This window comes from Caenorhabditis elegans, chromosome X, assembly GCF_000002985.6.
Source record: "Caenorhabditis elegans chromosome X".
Lineage (NCBI taxonomy): Eukaryota > Metazoa > Nematoda > Chromadorea > Rhabditida > Rhabditidae > Caenorhabditis > Caenorhabditis elegans.
The window spans coordinates 11,135,110-11,152,897 of record NC_003284.9 but is presented as its reverse complement, the minus strand read 5'-3'; the positions used below and the strand labels follow the sequence as shown (position 1 = coordinate 11,152,897).

Genomic DNA, 17,788 nt, shown 5'->3' with positions numbered 1-17,788 from the left:
TACTTATAACGGTAACCAACGTACCACTTAATTGTTCTGCTGTCATTTGAAATTTGACATTAATTTAATAATTATAGTTTCGAAAATGGAGGACCTCGAAACTTCAACTTCAGACAACGAAGAAAATCATCGTTTGACTCTTTATGACAGTACGTTATTAATTCCTACAAAAAAGAAAAAGTAAACTACTTTGTAAAACAATTGAACCCTTTTGCTGAAATGTTTTTTTTCTCTTAAAAAATATAAGTAAATATCATTTTTCGATGGTTTCCAAAAAGTTTTAGAATAGTATTTAATGAATCATTTTAAACATTTATTAGTGTCCCGAGATTTAGCTAGGTTTGGCAAATTTTCTTTGTCCAACATGATTTAAAAATGTAATAAATTTGAACCAAATCTCATTCAAATCTAATTATTATATTTCGAACATTTGTTTTCTAAAGATTTGATTCTAAAATTCTATTCGCACAGTACATTAATTATTTAACGAATCCTCTCGGCTGAGCTCAGTAGTATTTTTTGGAAACTAACCTAGTTCTTCAACATCGTATACAGTGATTGAAAATTATTCAAAAAAAAATCATGTTTACTTGAAAAAAAAGGAAAAAAAGAGAAAAATACAAAAGATGAAAAAGATGGATGAACAAGTGGATATATTTTAAATTGTCTTTGAAAAAAAAGTACTCTGAAACTTTGAACTTTGAGTTTGAAAACGTTTCAATTTTTAATTTTATAGAGTGTATACAAAGCAAGTGGTATCTGGATAAAGCAAAAACGCTTAAGTCTCCTGAACAAATAGAAAAGCTGGGCAGATTATTAAACTTTTTGGACCAAGATGAGTATCATGACCGAATCGATTATTTGTCGGATCCAGTGCAGGTGAATTTTTTGTACACAGTATAGAACATGAGAAAAGTACTGCTTAACATAAATTTTTAATTTTTTGGATAATAAAAAGTAGGGTTGTAGGCAGCGTTGCGGCTTCATTAAAAACATATAATGCTAGACTTCATTTTGAAAAATAATGCACATGTTAGTTTTCTCTCAACCAACGACTGCTGAGTATTTGTTGCCTGGAGCCTAAGAATTGGTATAGAAATATTTCGAAAGGAGAGTAGGAGATGAAGTGAAAGATAATGATAGAAAGAAGAGGGTGATGTAATTATAGCTGAAGAGAAACCTTTCAAAGGATGGATTAGCAACAAAGATTCTCGAAATTGAAGATTTAGTTCAAAAGAAGACTATACATAATGCATAACAGAGAAAAACGGATAGAACGTGACTAGCAAAAGTGATTCTTAAAGATTGCTGAATAATTTCTTTGAAATTCAAACTTTAAGCATCAAAAATTATTAATCATGCAAAATTCAAAAATGTTATAATTCCGGACATGAATGAGTTAAATATTTAACAATGACAACGAGTAAACAACGAGTTTTTGCATTGATGAGAAATTCAGCACGTTAAGTTTTTGCGGGCGTTTTGAAGCTATATTATTATCGCACTAACATAGCCAAAAAAAAAAAAAGTAAAACATTGTTAAGTTACAGCAATTAACAAAATCTTCAATTCTCAAGCGCCCTTGTTGTGAAAAAATGTTTACCAAATTCTTTGAGAAATACCCAGAAATAATCATCTCCTTCGTAAACTTTTGAAACTTTTCTAAAAATAAAAATGAAGAAATATAGGTTTTTCATTAGAAGAACAAATGTATTTATTTTATTAAAATAAAATAGTTTTTTGTTTTTAGCGACCAACAATCATTTTTTTTTCAAAAAAGTTCATTTTAAGTAAGATATTAATTTTAAAAGTTATGATAATTAAACAAATCTCCAAAAAAAAGGGAGACTTATATATAAAAAATACAGTTCGTCTGTCCATAGTTTGTAGTCTATGTAGTCTTTGTAGTCTGCGGAGTTTTGGCTTATGAAGGGTTATTGGTGAATGGTTAGTGGGGAGATATTAATTTTAAAATTATGAAAACTAAATAAATCTCAGTATAAAAAAGGGGTCATTTATATGCCTGAAAGGTCAATTTTTTTGATTGAACTGGAAGCTTTTGGCACCTAGAAAAAATTTGCATTTAAATTCTGAAAAACGCTAAAAATTTCAAACAAGTCCCCGAAGAAACATTTCCAAAAAAGTTCATTTCAAGTAAGATATTGATTTTTAGAATCATGAATACTTAGTAAATCTCCCAAAAAAAAGGGGTCATTTATATGCCTGAAAGGTCAATTTTTTTGATTGAACTGGAAGCTTTTGGCACCTAGAAAAAATTTGCATTTAAATTCTGAAAAACGCTAAAAATTTCAAACAAGTCCCCGAAGAAACATTTCCAAAAAAGTTCATTTCAAGTCAGATATTGATTTTTAGAATCATGAAAACTTTGTAAATCTCCCAAAAAAAAAGAGGTCATTTATATGTCTGAAGGTCAGTTTTTATGATTGAACTGGAAGCTTTTGGCACTTAGAAAAATTTTGCATTTAAATTCTGAAAGTTATGATAATCAAACAAATCTCCAAAAAAAAGGGCCATTCTGTCTGAAGGTCAGTTTTTTTGATTGAACTGGAAGTTTATGGCACTAAAAAAGTTAGTTCTTCTATCATTACAAATCCAACTAGGCTCTTACTTTTTATACCAGATCTAGAATATTCGAAAGTAGAAGAATTTTCAGTTAAACAAAAATGAGCTCCCAGTCGACACCCCTGAATGCTTCTACAATCTTACAATGATTCCGGAATTTTGTACAATGACTTCTCGCCAATTCTTTTCTATGATACAATCTGCAGGTAAACAAAATGTTTCAAAACTCGGCTAAATCCATTTTGCAGACGATAGGAAATTCAAATCTGTAATTGCAAAACTTGGTGTATACTTTGACCATCCACAAGAAACATTTTGGGACTTAATCCCTCTTTTCACGTTGGGAGATGAGACGCATGTTTTAGCATCAACTTTATTTCGGTAATCATTGGGTTATTTTAAAAACGTGTATAGTTTCCAGATATGCAACGAAACTGTTTTCCCCTTCAATAAGTGGCGTTATTCGGATTAAAACGTTATTAAGGTTGTTGAATATGGGGCGCCCGGTAAGTATTTCTTTTAATGGAGTAAATGTAACACACTGTAAATAAAACCTAAAGTAAGTCTCAGAATACTGAATCACATTTAAACGCCAGTACAAAATTTTGATTTAGATCTAGCTTTTTACACACTTTCATAAATACATAAAAAATGTGAGAATTTCCCGAGCTGAGAACATTCAGCATTTTGGTCGAAACAACAAACTGGCACTATCGAGATACTCATGGACAAAATCACGCGAAGATTGTTATTACGGAGTCGATGCAGCTTTTAAGCCATTTATCATCAAAAAGCATATAGTTCCTGAACGTGATTATCCACTTTCCAAAGCTACAATTGAACCATTGCTTGTTGAAGAAGAGGACTACGCATCATTTGTGAGTAATAAAATACTGATGTTTCGATTGTCGTACATAACAAGGAAAAATCCTGTAATGACTAGGTTTATTATTTTTTTGAAGATTAAATTTCGGACAGAATGAAAAGCTTTAAAAAAAATTTAGACTATAGCTTAATTTCGGTCGTTTAGAGCCAATTGTAGTCAAAGCAAATAACCCACACACTCATGTTTTATGAATTTACAGGACTCTGAAAGGGCGATTGTACTGCTGTATCATTTTCCGCAAATTATATTGCCATGTATTGGAAAAAAGCATTTCAAAAAGTGGGATCAGTATTATTGGGAAGTGGAATCAATGTCAACAAACACGTTAAGTTGCATTTGCAAAAACAACATGGGAATTTTTATGCACATTCAAGAACACTTCATCTACAAATCGCCATCAGGTTTCCTCTGTTGGGGATGCTTCCCACATAAACATCTCCTCCTTGTAGCTTGCGCGAATTTTTTTCGGGATATGGTTAAAAGTGAGTAGTTGACTGACTTTAATGCCGAACAACACATATTTTCAGATCCAAAAATCCGAAAAGCCGCAGAAAAAAGAACTCTACCTAAGATCGAAGATCTTTACGAGACTTTGAGGAAAAAGCCAAAAACTCGTTGTCCCGCTAAAGAGGAACGCGACGTCATAATCACTCGTGGTAAAGCACAAAACGTTTCGAATTCAATAGAAGTTGTAGTAATCGATGACGATGATGATATTGGCAACATCCAGGAGGACAAAACTAACACAAAACGACAAAGTGCAGAAGATGAAGAAGAATGCGATCTCAATGTTTGGGCGTTTTCATGCAACTCAACTATTGAGCACAAGGAAGCTGAAGAGCTAATCAGTCATTTGGAGCTAGAATCTTCTCAGAATTCAATTCATAACGACAACAGGAAGAAAAACGAAGACTATGACATGGAAATTTCTGAAATCGAAACAATCACTCAACGCCAACTTGAAGGTTACGGAACATTTAACAGTCCAGAGATGAAGAATGAAAGGATTGTGAATTGTGAATTGAAAAGTCAACCTTCTTTAACCGATATGCATTCTGAACTGGCCGCAACTAAAGGAAGACAAAATAATGACTTGCCCATGAGCTCCATACCGTGCCAAGATGCAACACAGAAAGACATCGATTCATCGACTCAATCAATGTTACAAAGCACTGTGCAATCTCTCGAGAATAATTATGTCTCCAATGAAAACGAAAAGACGGAGCAATCAGACGGAGAATCAGAAACAAATGACAACAAACTGGAAAATGTTCTGACCACGGAAATTTCAGCTGATACAAACATAGATATTGAATCTCAAATAGACATGAAACATCCACAACAAAATCTTCCCGTTTTTGAAACTTCGAGTGAAGAAACAATTAAATATGGACAGATCAAAAGCCCGACTCCTGGTTCCGAAAACATCGGGAAAGTTATAGATGAAGGTGACCTGCATAAATCTCCATTATCCTTGAATGAAGTATTGTCTTGCGATGAATGCTGGTCTATTCCAACTCAGAGAACGATTTCGTGTGATGATGATGGGTATTCTGAATCTACAAGAAACAATAACAAAGCACCACAAGTATTCTCACCAGACAAACAAGACGCGAAAAAAAACTGTCAGGTGATTTCTGAGAATTTTGGGAAATCCGAAGAACAATCTGAAGGTGATGAAACTTCAAATAAAGGAAGCAAAGATGAAAATGGAAACATGTTGGATGATGTAGACCAAGAAAATACATCTGACAACGAAATATCGTTCCCAGATGATGAGGCTAATGGACGAAATGTTATTACTTCTACTGATAATTTGGCTTGTGATGATCTACTCTTGGCTACTAACACCGATTCAATACATCTGACCAAGGTTATAGAAACTGTTCCAGTCCCAGAACCAATTTTTGTGCTCAGTGTGAATGATAAAAAGGAAACAACTGGAAAAGTAGAGCCTGAACAAATAAACTACCCTGAAAGCATACAAAAAGATTCATCTGATGAAGTTGTTGGTGAATCAAGAATGTGCAGTCCCATAAAACCAAATGATGGTAACATTATTTATTTAAGAAACAATTTGACATTGATTCATTTTTCAGACGCTCACCCTCAAAAAGATGGTTCCTCACAAAAAGACGATAATCAATCCGAGATACCACCAGGTTTGTTTGTTCATAATCATAAATTATCATTGCAATAAGATACAAAATCAAAACCAAACATTTTTCTGAAAATGGTTCAGTTCTAAGCGGTTTTACAAGTGACTACAAAGGATCATCCATTTAGTTGTGCTCCTATTTCTGATAAGATTTGCTTGAGAAAATATTTATGTGAAGATGAGAACTGGCGAATGCAGAATTATTGAGATATTACATAAATAGTGTAGCTAAAATGGTTAAAGCACCTCCTGCAAATTAATTGAGCTGTTTTTAGACGAAAAACTGATTGACATGGCAGGCGAATGTATAGAAAAAACGAAGATTCTGATGAAGGAATTTATTGAAAACTGTGATGCTGATTTCGAGCTGCAAAAAGCAGAAGTGTATGGATTACTCAAACATTCGGACTCCAGAAATCAATTGGCTGATAAAAGAGGAATGATGAAGAACAAATTACAACATGTTTTGAAAACAAGGCTGGCGGATTTTGAGTTAACTAACGCCACCCAGTGGACTACGCTTATAAATTGGTGCTCCTGGAACCCAACTGTTGGGGAATTGTTATTTGAGCTAACAGAGGAAAACGAAAATATGTGTGACACTGCAGACAGACAAGTATATCGGACCATGGAAATATTTTCCGCATTTATTGATCAAGAACACAACAAGATTGAAGAGAGGCTTGCTTCCTTGCCAAAATCAGAAAATTTAGAGCCAGTCGTAAGTTTTCAACCATTTTAAGAACATATTCTTGAATGAAACTTTTTAAGTTACTGACCATCAAAACGTGTATAAGGTTTAGTGGTTTTGGGTTAGGGCATAACCATTTGTACACATAAGGTGCTGAATGAAAATTATGTTTAACTTATAAAGAAAAACGAATAAAATTTGAATTAGTTTTCAAAATGCGTGACTATAACACACAGGTGCTAAATTTAAATATTTTTAAAGGAACTAACTGCCAAATTGAATGAAATCACTGATGAACAGTTTCAAAAGTCAACGGGTCAACAACATCAGGTGAGAGAAACTAAAACACTTGTGTTAATTTTGCAAGTTGCTTTATTCTAGGTTCAAGAAACAACAAAAGAACATGCGCAGACCGGCAAGGATGAAGAAATTTCACATAATCTGTCAGACAATGTTGTAAGTTCGCCACCTCTCTAGAGTTCTCAGTTTGATATAAAATTAAGTACAAGTTACAGAGATATTTACCGTTGGAGTGGGACTCAACTCAATATGTGCAAGAATTGAACCAAAGCCAGATTCCAGGAAGGTCTCCTCAGGTATTGAAAAATCGATCAAGTAGCTATTTGAGTCTACTACAGGGCGCACAAGTTCTATAGGACACCCCTAAATTTTAAATTCTGTTTATTTTTATCATTTTTCAAGAAATATAGCTGTTAGCCGTTGATTCGGCATGTAAAATAACTTATCCAACTTGACTTTCTTTAAAATATGTCAAAAACTACGGGACCATTTTAGGGGTTTCCCAAGAAAGCAGTCTGCCGTATCGCATAGACCTGCAGCGTACATTTTTTCTGAAAGAGATTTACAAATTATCTTATCAAATGTCTTACTAAAATTGATGGTTGCAGTCATTTTCCGTTCCTAATCCCGCTCATAACAGTTTGGTCCCGCCAATTTCAACACAGCAACTTAATGAAAATCAACGAATTGACAAAAATTCAAATCAGGTACGCTACTGTTGTGAATATTTCAAACGGCGACGTAACTTCAACATTTATGACATTTCAATTATTTTAGATTTCCATTTTCGACTAACGATGAGTGGAAATATAGTTTTATTAGTTTCCCTCAAACAAATAGAGAAAAGTAAATCATTTTTTATTACTGCAGGAATCATTTGCACCTCTTCCAACATCTGTTCCGGTAGTTTATTCGGAATTTGACAAAAATCTGCAGAATACTTCGCAGAATGCTTCGACGTCATACTCTCAAGCAAGTTGTCGCATATGTTTCTGTTTTATTCAGTTATCACCAAAACTTCAAAAAGTTGACATTTAACAAGTTTAACAAGTTTGTTTAAAATGTTTGAATTGATCAGGCAAATTCAAGACAACATTCAATAAAAAAGATTATCAATAATTCGATACGTTTCTAGTATAATTTTTGTTGGTCGAACGTAAAAACAATGATTTTACGATTGAGTCTTACTAGGCAAAACAAATGCTTCTATTTTCGCCATACTCAAATTAACAATTTTAGAGTGGGCTACCAATGTTATCGCCACGTGTCTTATTCACTAAAGACCACAACGAGATTTTTCCACAAAACATAATGATGCCCCCAGTGCACAATCAAGTTCCACTCCATACCCAAGTCAATAATTCATCGCAGCAAGTGATGGCAAACGCATTGGTATGCTTGTATATAAAAATAACTGTCTTAACATTTTTTTTTCAGAGTGTACCTGCAATTCATCAACAACATGAGCAACAGGAGGTACGGTTGATGATTTGTTAGCAACTTTATTTCAGATACTAAACAAATTTTTATGTTCATTTCTTAGTAACAAAAACAGTTATAACTTAAGTTTTGTTAGAAATTCTGAATGGACTTTTGTAGATGCACCATGAAGAACTTGTACATCAACAGCCCCTGAAAAGACAAATGGAACATGAGAAAATGCAACAACAAAATGTAAGTATCGATGAAAAGTTTATGGTTAGTTACAATTAAATCATGTATGCTCTCAAAATTTCATGATAATAAACTGTAATTGAATTTTCGCTAACTTTTAATTATTGTAGAGTTTTGCACTGCATTTATCAAATTTAGAGAAAAAATTGAATAAATTTACAGTCTTTTCAGATGTATCATCAAAACCTCCAACAAAGATTGCAGTATGAACATGAACAACAGATGCAGATTCAGAAACAGAAAGTACAAGAACAGCACCACCAACAGATTCGACATCATCAAATGCTTAAACAGGAACAACGTCAAAATCACAACCCAATGCATCAAATTGAACACTTCCAGCAACATCAATTAGTAAATAAAGTTCGTCCACACTACCAACAACAAGGTGAAATGAAACGACAAGATGGTATGCATCAGGTATTCCAAAATAGTTTGAAAGCTCATAATGTTCTTTGTCTTTAACTACAGATGCAGAATCAACTTCACCATCATCAAAATTTCCAATTCAACAGTGGGCAGCAGGCAACACAAGTCCATGAACAACAACAAAATCAGAATCACCATGTGCGCCAAGCTGTTCAAGAAGAAGTTTTTCAGAGTTTTCCGCGTCATGACGTACAGCGACATATTCATGGGCAAACGAATTATCAACAGAATCAGCGTCAACATTCCCAACAGCAGGTATAAATAGACATATTGAAAATTGTTAACATCAATCCCATGGTATGTAATTCCGCAGTTACCTCATTCCTGCCTACCGCATTTGTGAACCAGGTTCGCACTTGATCACGAAGCAAGTTTTATTCAATTCCTGAAGGTAGAAAAATCAGCTTTGAAGGTTTTGTGAAAGGAAAGTTAAGATATCTGTGCTCTGAACATTACACTTTTACGTTGTATGTATAATTTAAAAAAATATTTCTTCGCAAAATTTTTGTAGCTAGGCTCGAAATGAAGACAATTTGTATCTAATGTATAATGTCACCAAATATGTCAATTATAATAATAATCAATAATAATCAATTTTACAGGTGTATAAATTTCATATGCAACCACAACTTCCAATTCAACCAGTACCAAATCAAGTCCAACAACCTAATTTTAATAATCCGAATCGAGATTTCCAATATCCAAATCACAATCATCAACACGTTCAATATCAGTTACACCAACAACATATGACAGTTAGAAACAATAATCATGAGGCAGGTTTCACAAATAGGTTTTCTTAAATTCGCAGATCACTATTTCAACAAAACGCACAGGCTACTGTATCAATCAATATTTGACTTTGTTACAGCATAGTCAATATCAACAACCGCTCCAGCAAAACCGTCTGCAACAGTTTGGTCATCCTCCGTATCAGTATCAACTACAAAATCAGCATCATCAGCGACATCCCCAATTTCCTCAAATTCAAAATCACACACAACAACCAAACTTCAGTCAGCAGTTGACCGGTGTTCAGTATTCAACACAAAACATCCATCCTGGAACACACGATCATCTTCCAAATGACATGACCCACCACAATCCAAATGTTCGTTTCTAATGCCATGCAATCAAACAATTGTTTTTCTCTATTTCGCCATATTCATACTGTCTCAATCTGAAACGTTGATTTATTCTCATAAGTATGGAACTTTTTCATTAATTTTTGATATGTAAACTTCTTATTTTTATTATCACTTCAATTACATCAAATTCTTGTTTTATTCCAAGTTTCTATCTCCTCATTATTAGTCTTGAAGTCTACGACTGACCTCTTTTCAGTAACTTTGTGATTTTTCATAATTTCCTCTTTAACACTAGAATCTCCACACCTCCCTCCACAATATTTCTCGCCGTATCTTATTTACGCTTTAAGGTTATTTCCTCTCAGTTTTCCAAGGTATGGTTTTTCAAGAACGAATAGTATATTTTGCAGACATACAATAACTTCTGGAATGCTAAAAAAACGCGTATTGTTTGTTTTAATGCGCTTTTCATAATCGGGACTTGGGAATATAGCAAGAAAGCAACAGATCAAGTTTCAAATGACTCTGGGCGTCTATCTATCGCATCACAAAATTCAATTTAGTTTTTTTTTTGTTATTTTCACATAATGGTTTTCATATTTTATTTTTTCAACATCAGTCTTCTGAAGAAAAGTTAGAAAACTACTATCCATTTTTCAATTTGTCCGTAGAGGTGCAAGACTAATTTTCTAATGTCGCATAGAGATCACTAACAAGCAAAGTATTCTACATTAAAAAAAAATTTATGTCGTAAAAAACTCAATTTAATCATGTTTTTTTTTTCATAATTTCATCAGTATCAGCTATTTGAACTCGTTGAAATTCATTTAAAGAGAAGTGAGCAAATCGTCAAAATTTTCACAATGTAATGCTGGGCTGGAAAAAAGTCAGTGCGAGACTGTTAGATGATGCAATACTAATTTCGATTGGCAAAAATAATTGAGCAATTATGAGCATTTCACTGTATTTTCGTGTTAAGGTCGTCAACACACACTGATCATATCAATAATTGACAGACTTTGTGGAAACTTGATACCTATCTGACAGAAGCTCGGTGATAATTGAGAAGATTAACAAGATGTGCGGTGAAAAAGAGAAAAGCAGTGTGTAATCTGATGAGATCAATCTGACATGTGTTGTCATGTTCAGACAAGACGGCTCAGGTTACCGTATTCTCGGTTGCTGATAACACGGCTTTCTAGAAATTGGCTCAATTGAACATAACAATGTGTTTGATTTGAAGCGTTTGTTCCAATTCTACTACATTAAAATCTTTGAACCAGAAACAAAAAATTCGCTCATCTGAAAACAATATCATTCAATTTTTCGCTATAAAAATGCGGGCCGATCATCATCAAATCCGAGTATGTTCTACACCACTAACGAGCATCTGTTTGTGGTTGGGTTTTTGATTCAATGCATCCGTCATCGCCCTCAAATATATTGGTTAACCGTTCCCCTCCTTTCTTCTTTTCTTAGTTCTACTTTGGCTTTTTTTTTTCATCGGAAGTACATGGCAAATGTTTGCTTCTGTTAGGTTTTTTGTATGTGCATATACTATCTTTTCTCATTTTTGTATAATAATGACAAAAAGGTCGATTTATTTATTAGTAGCACACATTCAAATAGCAATTGTTCCATTTGCCTGAATGAAACACCTGGTGACTCATTATGCCTACTGTGAGTGGGCTTATTGCAATTTATTCCAAAACAAATGACATTTCATCACTTATCACGTTATATCAGTATTAAAAACATCTCCTAGCACACCGTGATTGCGATTCATTTTATTATCGCCGAGGTGATGCACAACACGTATAATAAAATAACCGATCGAATAAAACATCTTCAAATCGGAGTTTTATTAGCAGTGAGTTGTGTTAACACAATCACAGTTTTACTTCGTACGGTAGCTAAATATTCAATTGAAATACCGTCGCAGTTGCAACCAATTCATTATTTTTTAGGACAAAAATTAGTGAGTTTTATTCAGAATTCAAAAAACTTCTTGTAACAATCGTACTGTTTGAAAAAATCCTAATCTTGTTTTCCGTTTTTTTCTCTGAACTGTAGCATTTAAAGCTGAACATCGTTGTTTTGCATCAAATAAACAAATCTGTACAGTTTGGCACCTGTTGACTGACAGGTGCCACTGTTGACTTGTCAGATTGTGGCAAGACCCACTCAGAAAACAGCGTATACTTTTAAATGACGTCATTTTGACAAAATTTTGATATGATTTCTTAAAATGTTCCTTAAACGTGTGATTGCAACAATAATAAAGAGCAACACACAATAGCGAGTAATAAACAAAATATAATGAAAACCCTTCGAAACATAGCTTACAGCTTCTTATTTAGAGATGCCCATTTTTTATTTTTGTATTGTATGTAGGAAATAGTAAAAGTTGCCTTGTAGCATTTTGGATACTTGTTTTTGTTCAAAGTATTTACACTTTGTTTTTTTAAATTGTATTTTTTGCAAAAAGTTATATTAAAAATTTATAGTGCCATAACTCCCGATATTTTAAAATGAAAGATTTTTTTAAATGAAAAACAATAATGGAAAAATTATTTTATAAATGAATCGAAATCCAATTTCAGTTGGTTATGGTCTTGCGTTAACGCGGCATTCAAGTTAAACGGATTAAAAAACGATTTTGCAAATCCGCGATCCTATTGTATATGTTGCCATTTTTGGTCACTTTTCCTCCTACATGGGTTTTTCTACTTGTTTTTTTTCTCTTCTTGATATATGTTCGCTTTTCTTCCGGCCCCTTCTATTTTGGCAAGTAAAAATAATTTGTTAAAATGTGTAACATTCGAATAAGATGAAGAATACTAGTGGAAAAATTGCGTGCTCGTAGGACCTCGTTCAAATCTCAATTTGCCGCTTGTGGCCCTTTCCAAAAATTTTAATAAAACGCGCCGTCAGGGGCAGTGAGGATGTGTTAAATGGCGCAATTTGGTGGTGCCAAAAGTGTTAGTAATTAAATTTGTTAGTATCCAACAACACGTCTTATTGGAAAATCTGTGCAAACATAAAGAATCTTCAAACACGAAAAAATACATCAAACGAAAGCTCGTTTCACTCAAATTTTAAAATTTTCAATCCGCCAATTTTTAACCAGCTAAAATGCAGCACTGAGAACAGGGGCGTGCGACACTTGCTGTTCAGAAATTGCAATTTTGAGAATTGCTGAAATCGCCGATTGCCGAAAATTTTAAAAACCAGCAAACGCTGAAAATTAAAAGGTTCAAAAGTTCTATAGTTGTTCTTCAATTATACAAGTACACTCTGACAGAGTTTTCACGGATTATGTTAAGGTACAACTATTTTCACAATGCAGTTAAGTTTTCAAACTGCCAAACATTTCTGATTGACGTACATCCCTGATAGAAAAGTTAGGACAGAAGATAAATCCAAACACAATCCCATAACTACCACCAAAATTAGAGCCCCAAAAATCTTAAAGAAAAAGACCAATTAATTTTAGAAAACTTTAAGAAGACAGGAGACTCGAGAAATTTGCTCATTGTCTTACTTTTTCAATTGGGTCTACTCATTCAATGAGTTGCCTGAAAAGCAATTATAATCGAGGGTTCCCAGCGATTCGAAACAATGAAGTTGTGCTTGTTAAGCCGTCTACCGTAGTCTATTTTTCTGGGGAAAACGTAATTTTTCTCAATAAGCAAAACGAAATAAACGATTTCAAATTCAATGGAAATATGTGAAAATTGTTTGCTAAAAACGTGTTAATTGTCACACATTACTGACAACCGTATTTTGCTGTTGTAATTGTAAACCATTGAGTTGTAAATCGGTGTAATGTTGTGGTAAGGAAATTTAAAAATAAATATTTAAAAGTGTTTTACATAAGAAGATTGAGAGAACATTATTAGTTTCTTGTTACGACAACTTCTATTCCAAAATGTCTTTTATACTTTTAAATTAAGAGATGAACGTCAGAATAGTGTTTTTTGTATACTTTACATTGTTTCATTCGAGTTTTTTTTATACATGGTGTCGGTTTGAACTATTTAGGGCATACAAGACCAGGCTTGACATTGACCAATTAGATTGAATTTTAAAAATGACACTATGAAATGTTTCTAGTCAAGTTTTTGAACAACTGCGATAAGTTTTTAACTAAAAATTTTGTGGTACAAATGCCAACTGAAGTTTACAGAAATTCAAATAGAAGTTTCTAAAATGTTTAAAAAACATTTTTGAATTGAAGATTAGAATTTTTGGAAATTTTTTGCAAATATGTGAAACCATGTGAGATATTGACTTTTGAAAATCTGTTTGCATGTGGTAGTTTTTTTCTGAAAATATCATTTTTGGGATTAAATAAAAAATTATAAAATTTGTAAAGATGTTTTAGCTAAACATGATGATACAGTTTTTTGCAAACTATAAAAGTTTACGTATAAATCCTAAAACATTTCAAAGCGCTGATCTTAGATACATTTTTCATTTCAAGATTCATTTCCCCGCAGCTCCTTTCCCTCCAATTTTGATTTCTTCCTTCCATTGTCTCATATTATTTCCTCTCTCCATTCCGTTTTCTAGACAATTGCCTAAATCTTCCGTAAATCGTCAATCTTTGAATACTACTCAACAGTCAGTCGCAGTCATTCACAAATAACTCGGAAATAATACACATAAGTTTTGAATAATTCACATCATTAAAGGATCAGAAACAAGTCGAATTATTTGATTTGTTTTGCAAAAGACACATGACAAAATTGCTTCGCGCCGTCGTCCGAACAGCTTGCCCTACCGTTTACCGTCTTGCAAATTCTAATTCTTTTTACGATTTTTGCGAAGGAAAATGATGTTGACGATTTGAAGGTGCTTATTGGAAACACAACTGTTTGGGCCAATTATGTTTTTTGGAGTGCTGAGCCGATTAGACAGACCACCAGTGTTCGACTTCTTGTTCTACAGTAAGACAACAGAATGAAATCTTGTTTTGGAGTGTTTGAAAATTATTTTGAAAATTTGTTGACAGTCGAAATTTGGAAAAAAAAAAGAAAACTAAACTTTAAACTCAAGAAATTTGAAAAAAAAACAGTTTTATTGCAAAAGACAATAATTGCATTATTAAATCAGGATTAGTGTTGCTCTTGTCTCCGATGTATTTCTCGAAATTACTTTGGGGTTTATGTTAGTGTTGTGTTTGAAAGAAGTGGGAGAATCTGCACGGAGATAAGGATCTATACGCATGTCGCGAAATGAGTTTACCGAAAGGTATTAGGGTGTGATTAGTTGGAGGCAGGGCTTTATTTTGGTGGGGACGAGTGGGAGAAAAGAAGAAGGAGGACGCGGTGCTTGCTAAATGATTTGTCTCAAATTCCGAAGGCCATTTTTCATTGGCATGATCGGGCCCCTACGAATGCTCCAAGTATTTAGTGACTTTCACTTCTCCTTTCTTCATCATTCAAGAAAACAAAGATATTCAAAAGGGTTTTGATTGATTTACATGTTTTGGGAAAGCTGACACGTATAAGGTTGTCAGGAAGCACGGAATCGGTGGGGTGCTCCACATAACTACGGGTTTTACATGAGATTCATTGCTACCTTATAGGCAATATTCTACTCTACTACATCATCACCAGACACTCGATTTCATCTCATGAATGTCATTTGTGAAAGCAGCTCACGCGACGTTACCTTTGTCATAATACGGTATATTACAAATTTGGTGCTATTCGAATCATTGTACATGATGGCAGTGATAACGTGATTAGGGCCTAAATAGGGTTAACATTTATGATGATTAGTGTAGAGACAGAAATAGGAGAGTTTGCGGAGAGGTAGAGAGGGGTGTGATAATCTGTCAATTTTTCTCGCTTTTGATTACGCTGTACTAATTTGATACGTCGGCGTGGGAGTTTCATGAAGTGAAAACCGGTTCGACGGTCCCTAGATCATGTTATTTTTACTAAAGAAAACGGTTGAGATAAGATAAAGTAAATGGGAAAGGGGAAATAAATGATGGATAGGTAAGGTTATAACATGATACGAAGAAGTGAAGCGGTGGGCGCAAAAGACACATTTCTCGCCTATTTTCATTAAAACTTTTCAATTGAATGTTGGCATAAATTAAGTTTACAGGGTAACATTTATAGACATTCTTCAATTCATTTTCTCACTGTCTCATACAGGTATGCAACTTTGGGTAATCAAAATGAGCTGCAACATTTTGCTCCTATTTTTATTTAACTCCCACAACTTTTGCTATTTCTTTCATATGCGTTAAACCCTGTTAGGCACCAAAGCGGTTACATACACAAACCAGCATCGCTCCTTCTCAATTGGTTGAGGCTTAAAGCCCCGCCCATAATTCGCAATTTCACACGTTTTTGTGCGCTTGTCATACCAATTCATAGCTATGCTTCTTACATTTTAGCTCCAACATGAACATTCATGGACGCTTTCTTTTTTTTAAATTTTCCCATATTCTAAAAAACTAGAAATTCTTCCCATACTTCTTAAAAAACTCGCGACGTTCAGATTCAGGTTCACAAGTTTTAATGTGGTGGGTCAATTCAATTTGAAAAAAGGGCGCCAAATTATGCAAATCCGGTCGCCCAATTTCGCACTTCTCACCTCCTTTATTTTTAGACGGGGGAGCCGCGGATAAATGGCTGTGAAAGCATGACCCACTGAACGAACACTTTCTCAACATTTTAGATCACGCTTCGTTTAATTTTGTTATTTTTTTCTACGGCAATGTTTCACGATGTTAGATTGATTGAGCAAGAAAGTAGTTGTGAATAATTTTATTAAATACTTTAGATCCGGGTTGATTTTAATTTTGTGTTACTTTTTTCAAATTTCATGCAGGTGTAATCTATTTTCCTATGCAATTTCGCACTCAATAAATGACATTCCCCTATTGTTCTGAGAAAAAGTTCAGTTAAACGTACTATTTTCTATTTCGTTTTTTTTAACATTTCAATAATTAAAATACTTTTAGATTTATAATGCTTTACTTTTTTCTACAAAAAGTTTGGCTTGGCACATTAACTTGAATAAACTTAACTGAGTAAGCCAAAAGTTTTCTAAAACAATTTTTCCGTTTCGGATGAATCAACATAAGTGAAATCAGGTGTGAAAATGATATGTTTAAATGGTGATACCTAACAAGTGACCCAATTGTTTTTCATTTCACTTTGCCTCCCAAATACCATGTTAGGGATAATGAGCGTTGTTCACCTGATCATCTAGACATTCCTTCTGCCCATCTTCTCACCGACACGCCTCATTGCACCATTGGCACCTGTTTAAATTGCATTGTTATCCGTCTTATTTTAAAACAATTTATCGTCTCTAGCCTATTCAGCATGTGAATGTAAACTTTTGCTTCTTATCAGTATTCGTATTGTGACCAATTACAAACGTTTTATACCGTAATGAAAAATTCAGCCTTGTGTGACTATGAATTTAATACTAGCTTTAAATTTTTAGTTTTTTCACTGAAAATATTATAAGATTTTGTTTTCTAAAAAATATATTGAGGATTTTTTTTTTCAGATGCAAAATCATGAACATAGGAATCTTCAGCAAATTTTGAATTTACATCTCCAAGTGATTATTTGAGCATTCATGTTGTATGCGTAAAGGTGTGGAGAATAGTGATAGTCATTCACTAATCATAAGCGTACATATTGGACACCAAATGCTCATCTCTTTTCCTATTTCGCATTTTCAAAGCTTGATAATTTTTATATTTTATATAATTTTTCCGTTTGCAATACATACTCATACGATTATTGTGGTCCAATTTCCAAGTATACTTATCTTAAGATTTAATCTTTTGTTTTCATATTTTTCTTCTTGTCGATGCTTGCAGTTACTGCGATTAGTTTTATGGAGGGTCCCAAATGAGCCGGGGATTCAATTTTTGATGATGAATACCTACTTTCAAGTGGAAAGCAAGCAATGCTAAAACTTTTGGGGTGGTATTG

At 33.6% G+C, this 17,788-nt stretch overlaps 1 protein-coding gene and 7 non-coding genes across 8 annotated transcripts; 4 read left to right on the top strand and 4 right to left on the bottom strand.

Annotated features, from left to right (window-relative positions):
- The first annotated feature begins 77 nt into the window (after positions 1-77).
- C05C9.3 (ULP_PROTEASE domain-containing protein) lies at positions 78-9,927 on the top strand. The gene is made up of 22 exons (NM_001373499.1): positions 78-149; positions 737-879; positions 2,675-2,789; positions 2,832-2,964; positions 3,005-3,089; positions 3,267-3,461; positions 3,669-3,951; positions 3,997-5,520; positions 5,569-5,631; positions 5,903-6,348; positions 6,580-6,648; positions 6,700-6,774; positions 6,834-6,914; positions 7,227-7,325; positions 7,489-7,590; positions 7,858-8,010; positions 8,056-8,094; positions 8,218-8,292; positions 8,464-8,712; positions 8,764-8,976; positions 9,324-9,497; positions 9,593-9,927. Exons 1-22 carry the CDS (start codon positions 86-88, stop codon positions 9,842-9,844), a joined length of 4,632 nt encoding a protein of 1,543 aa, NP_001359547.1. The 5' UTR covers positions 78-85; the 3' UTR covers positions 9,845-9,927.
- Positions 9,928-10,857: 930 nt separating this feature from the next.
- On the bottom strand, positions 10,858-11,005 carry C05C9.9. Its single transcript, NR_072099.1, has one exon. It is a non-coding gene; the product is annotated as an Unclassified non-coding RNA C05C9.9 (non-coding RNA).
- On the top strand, positions 10,858-11,005 carry C05C9.5. Its single transcript, NR_072100.1, has one exon. It is a non-coding gene; the product is annotated as an Unclassified non-coding RNA C05C9.5 (non-coding RNA).
- A 74-nt stretch (positions 11,006-11,079) lies between these two features.
- C05C9.8 lies at positions 11,080-11,224 on the top strand. Its single transcript, NR_072098.1, has one exon. It is a non-coding gene; the product is annotated as an Unclassified non-coding RNA C05C9.8 (non-coding RNA).
- A 1,219-nt stretch (positions 11,225-12,443) lies between these two features.
- C05C9.12 lies at positions 12,444-12,582 on the bottom strand. The gene has a single exon (NR_072097.1). It is a non-coding gene; the product is annotated as an Unclassified non-coding RNA C05C9.12 (non-coding RNA).
- Positions 12,583-14,257: 1,675 nt separating this feature from the next.
- 21ur-13016 lies at positions 14,258-14,278 on the top strand. The gene has a single exon (NR_072096.1).
- An 859-nt stretch (positions 14,279-15,137) lies between these two features.
- Positions 15,138-15,273, bottom strand: C05C9.10. Its single transcript, NR_072095.1, has one exon. It is a non-coding gene; the product is annotated as an Unclassified non-coding RNA C05C9.10 (non-coding RNA).
- A 1,699-nt stretch (positions 15,274-16,972) lies between these two features.
- On the bottom strand, positions 16,973-17,115 carry C05C9.11. Its single transcript, NR_072094.1, has one exon. It is a non-coding gene; the product is annotated as an Unclassified non-coding RNA C05C9.11 (non-coding RNA).
- Between the last annotated feature and the right edge of the window lie 673 nt (positions 17,116-17,788).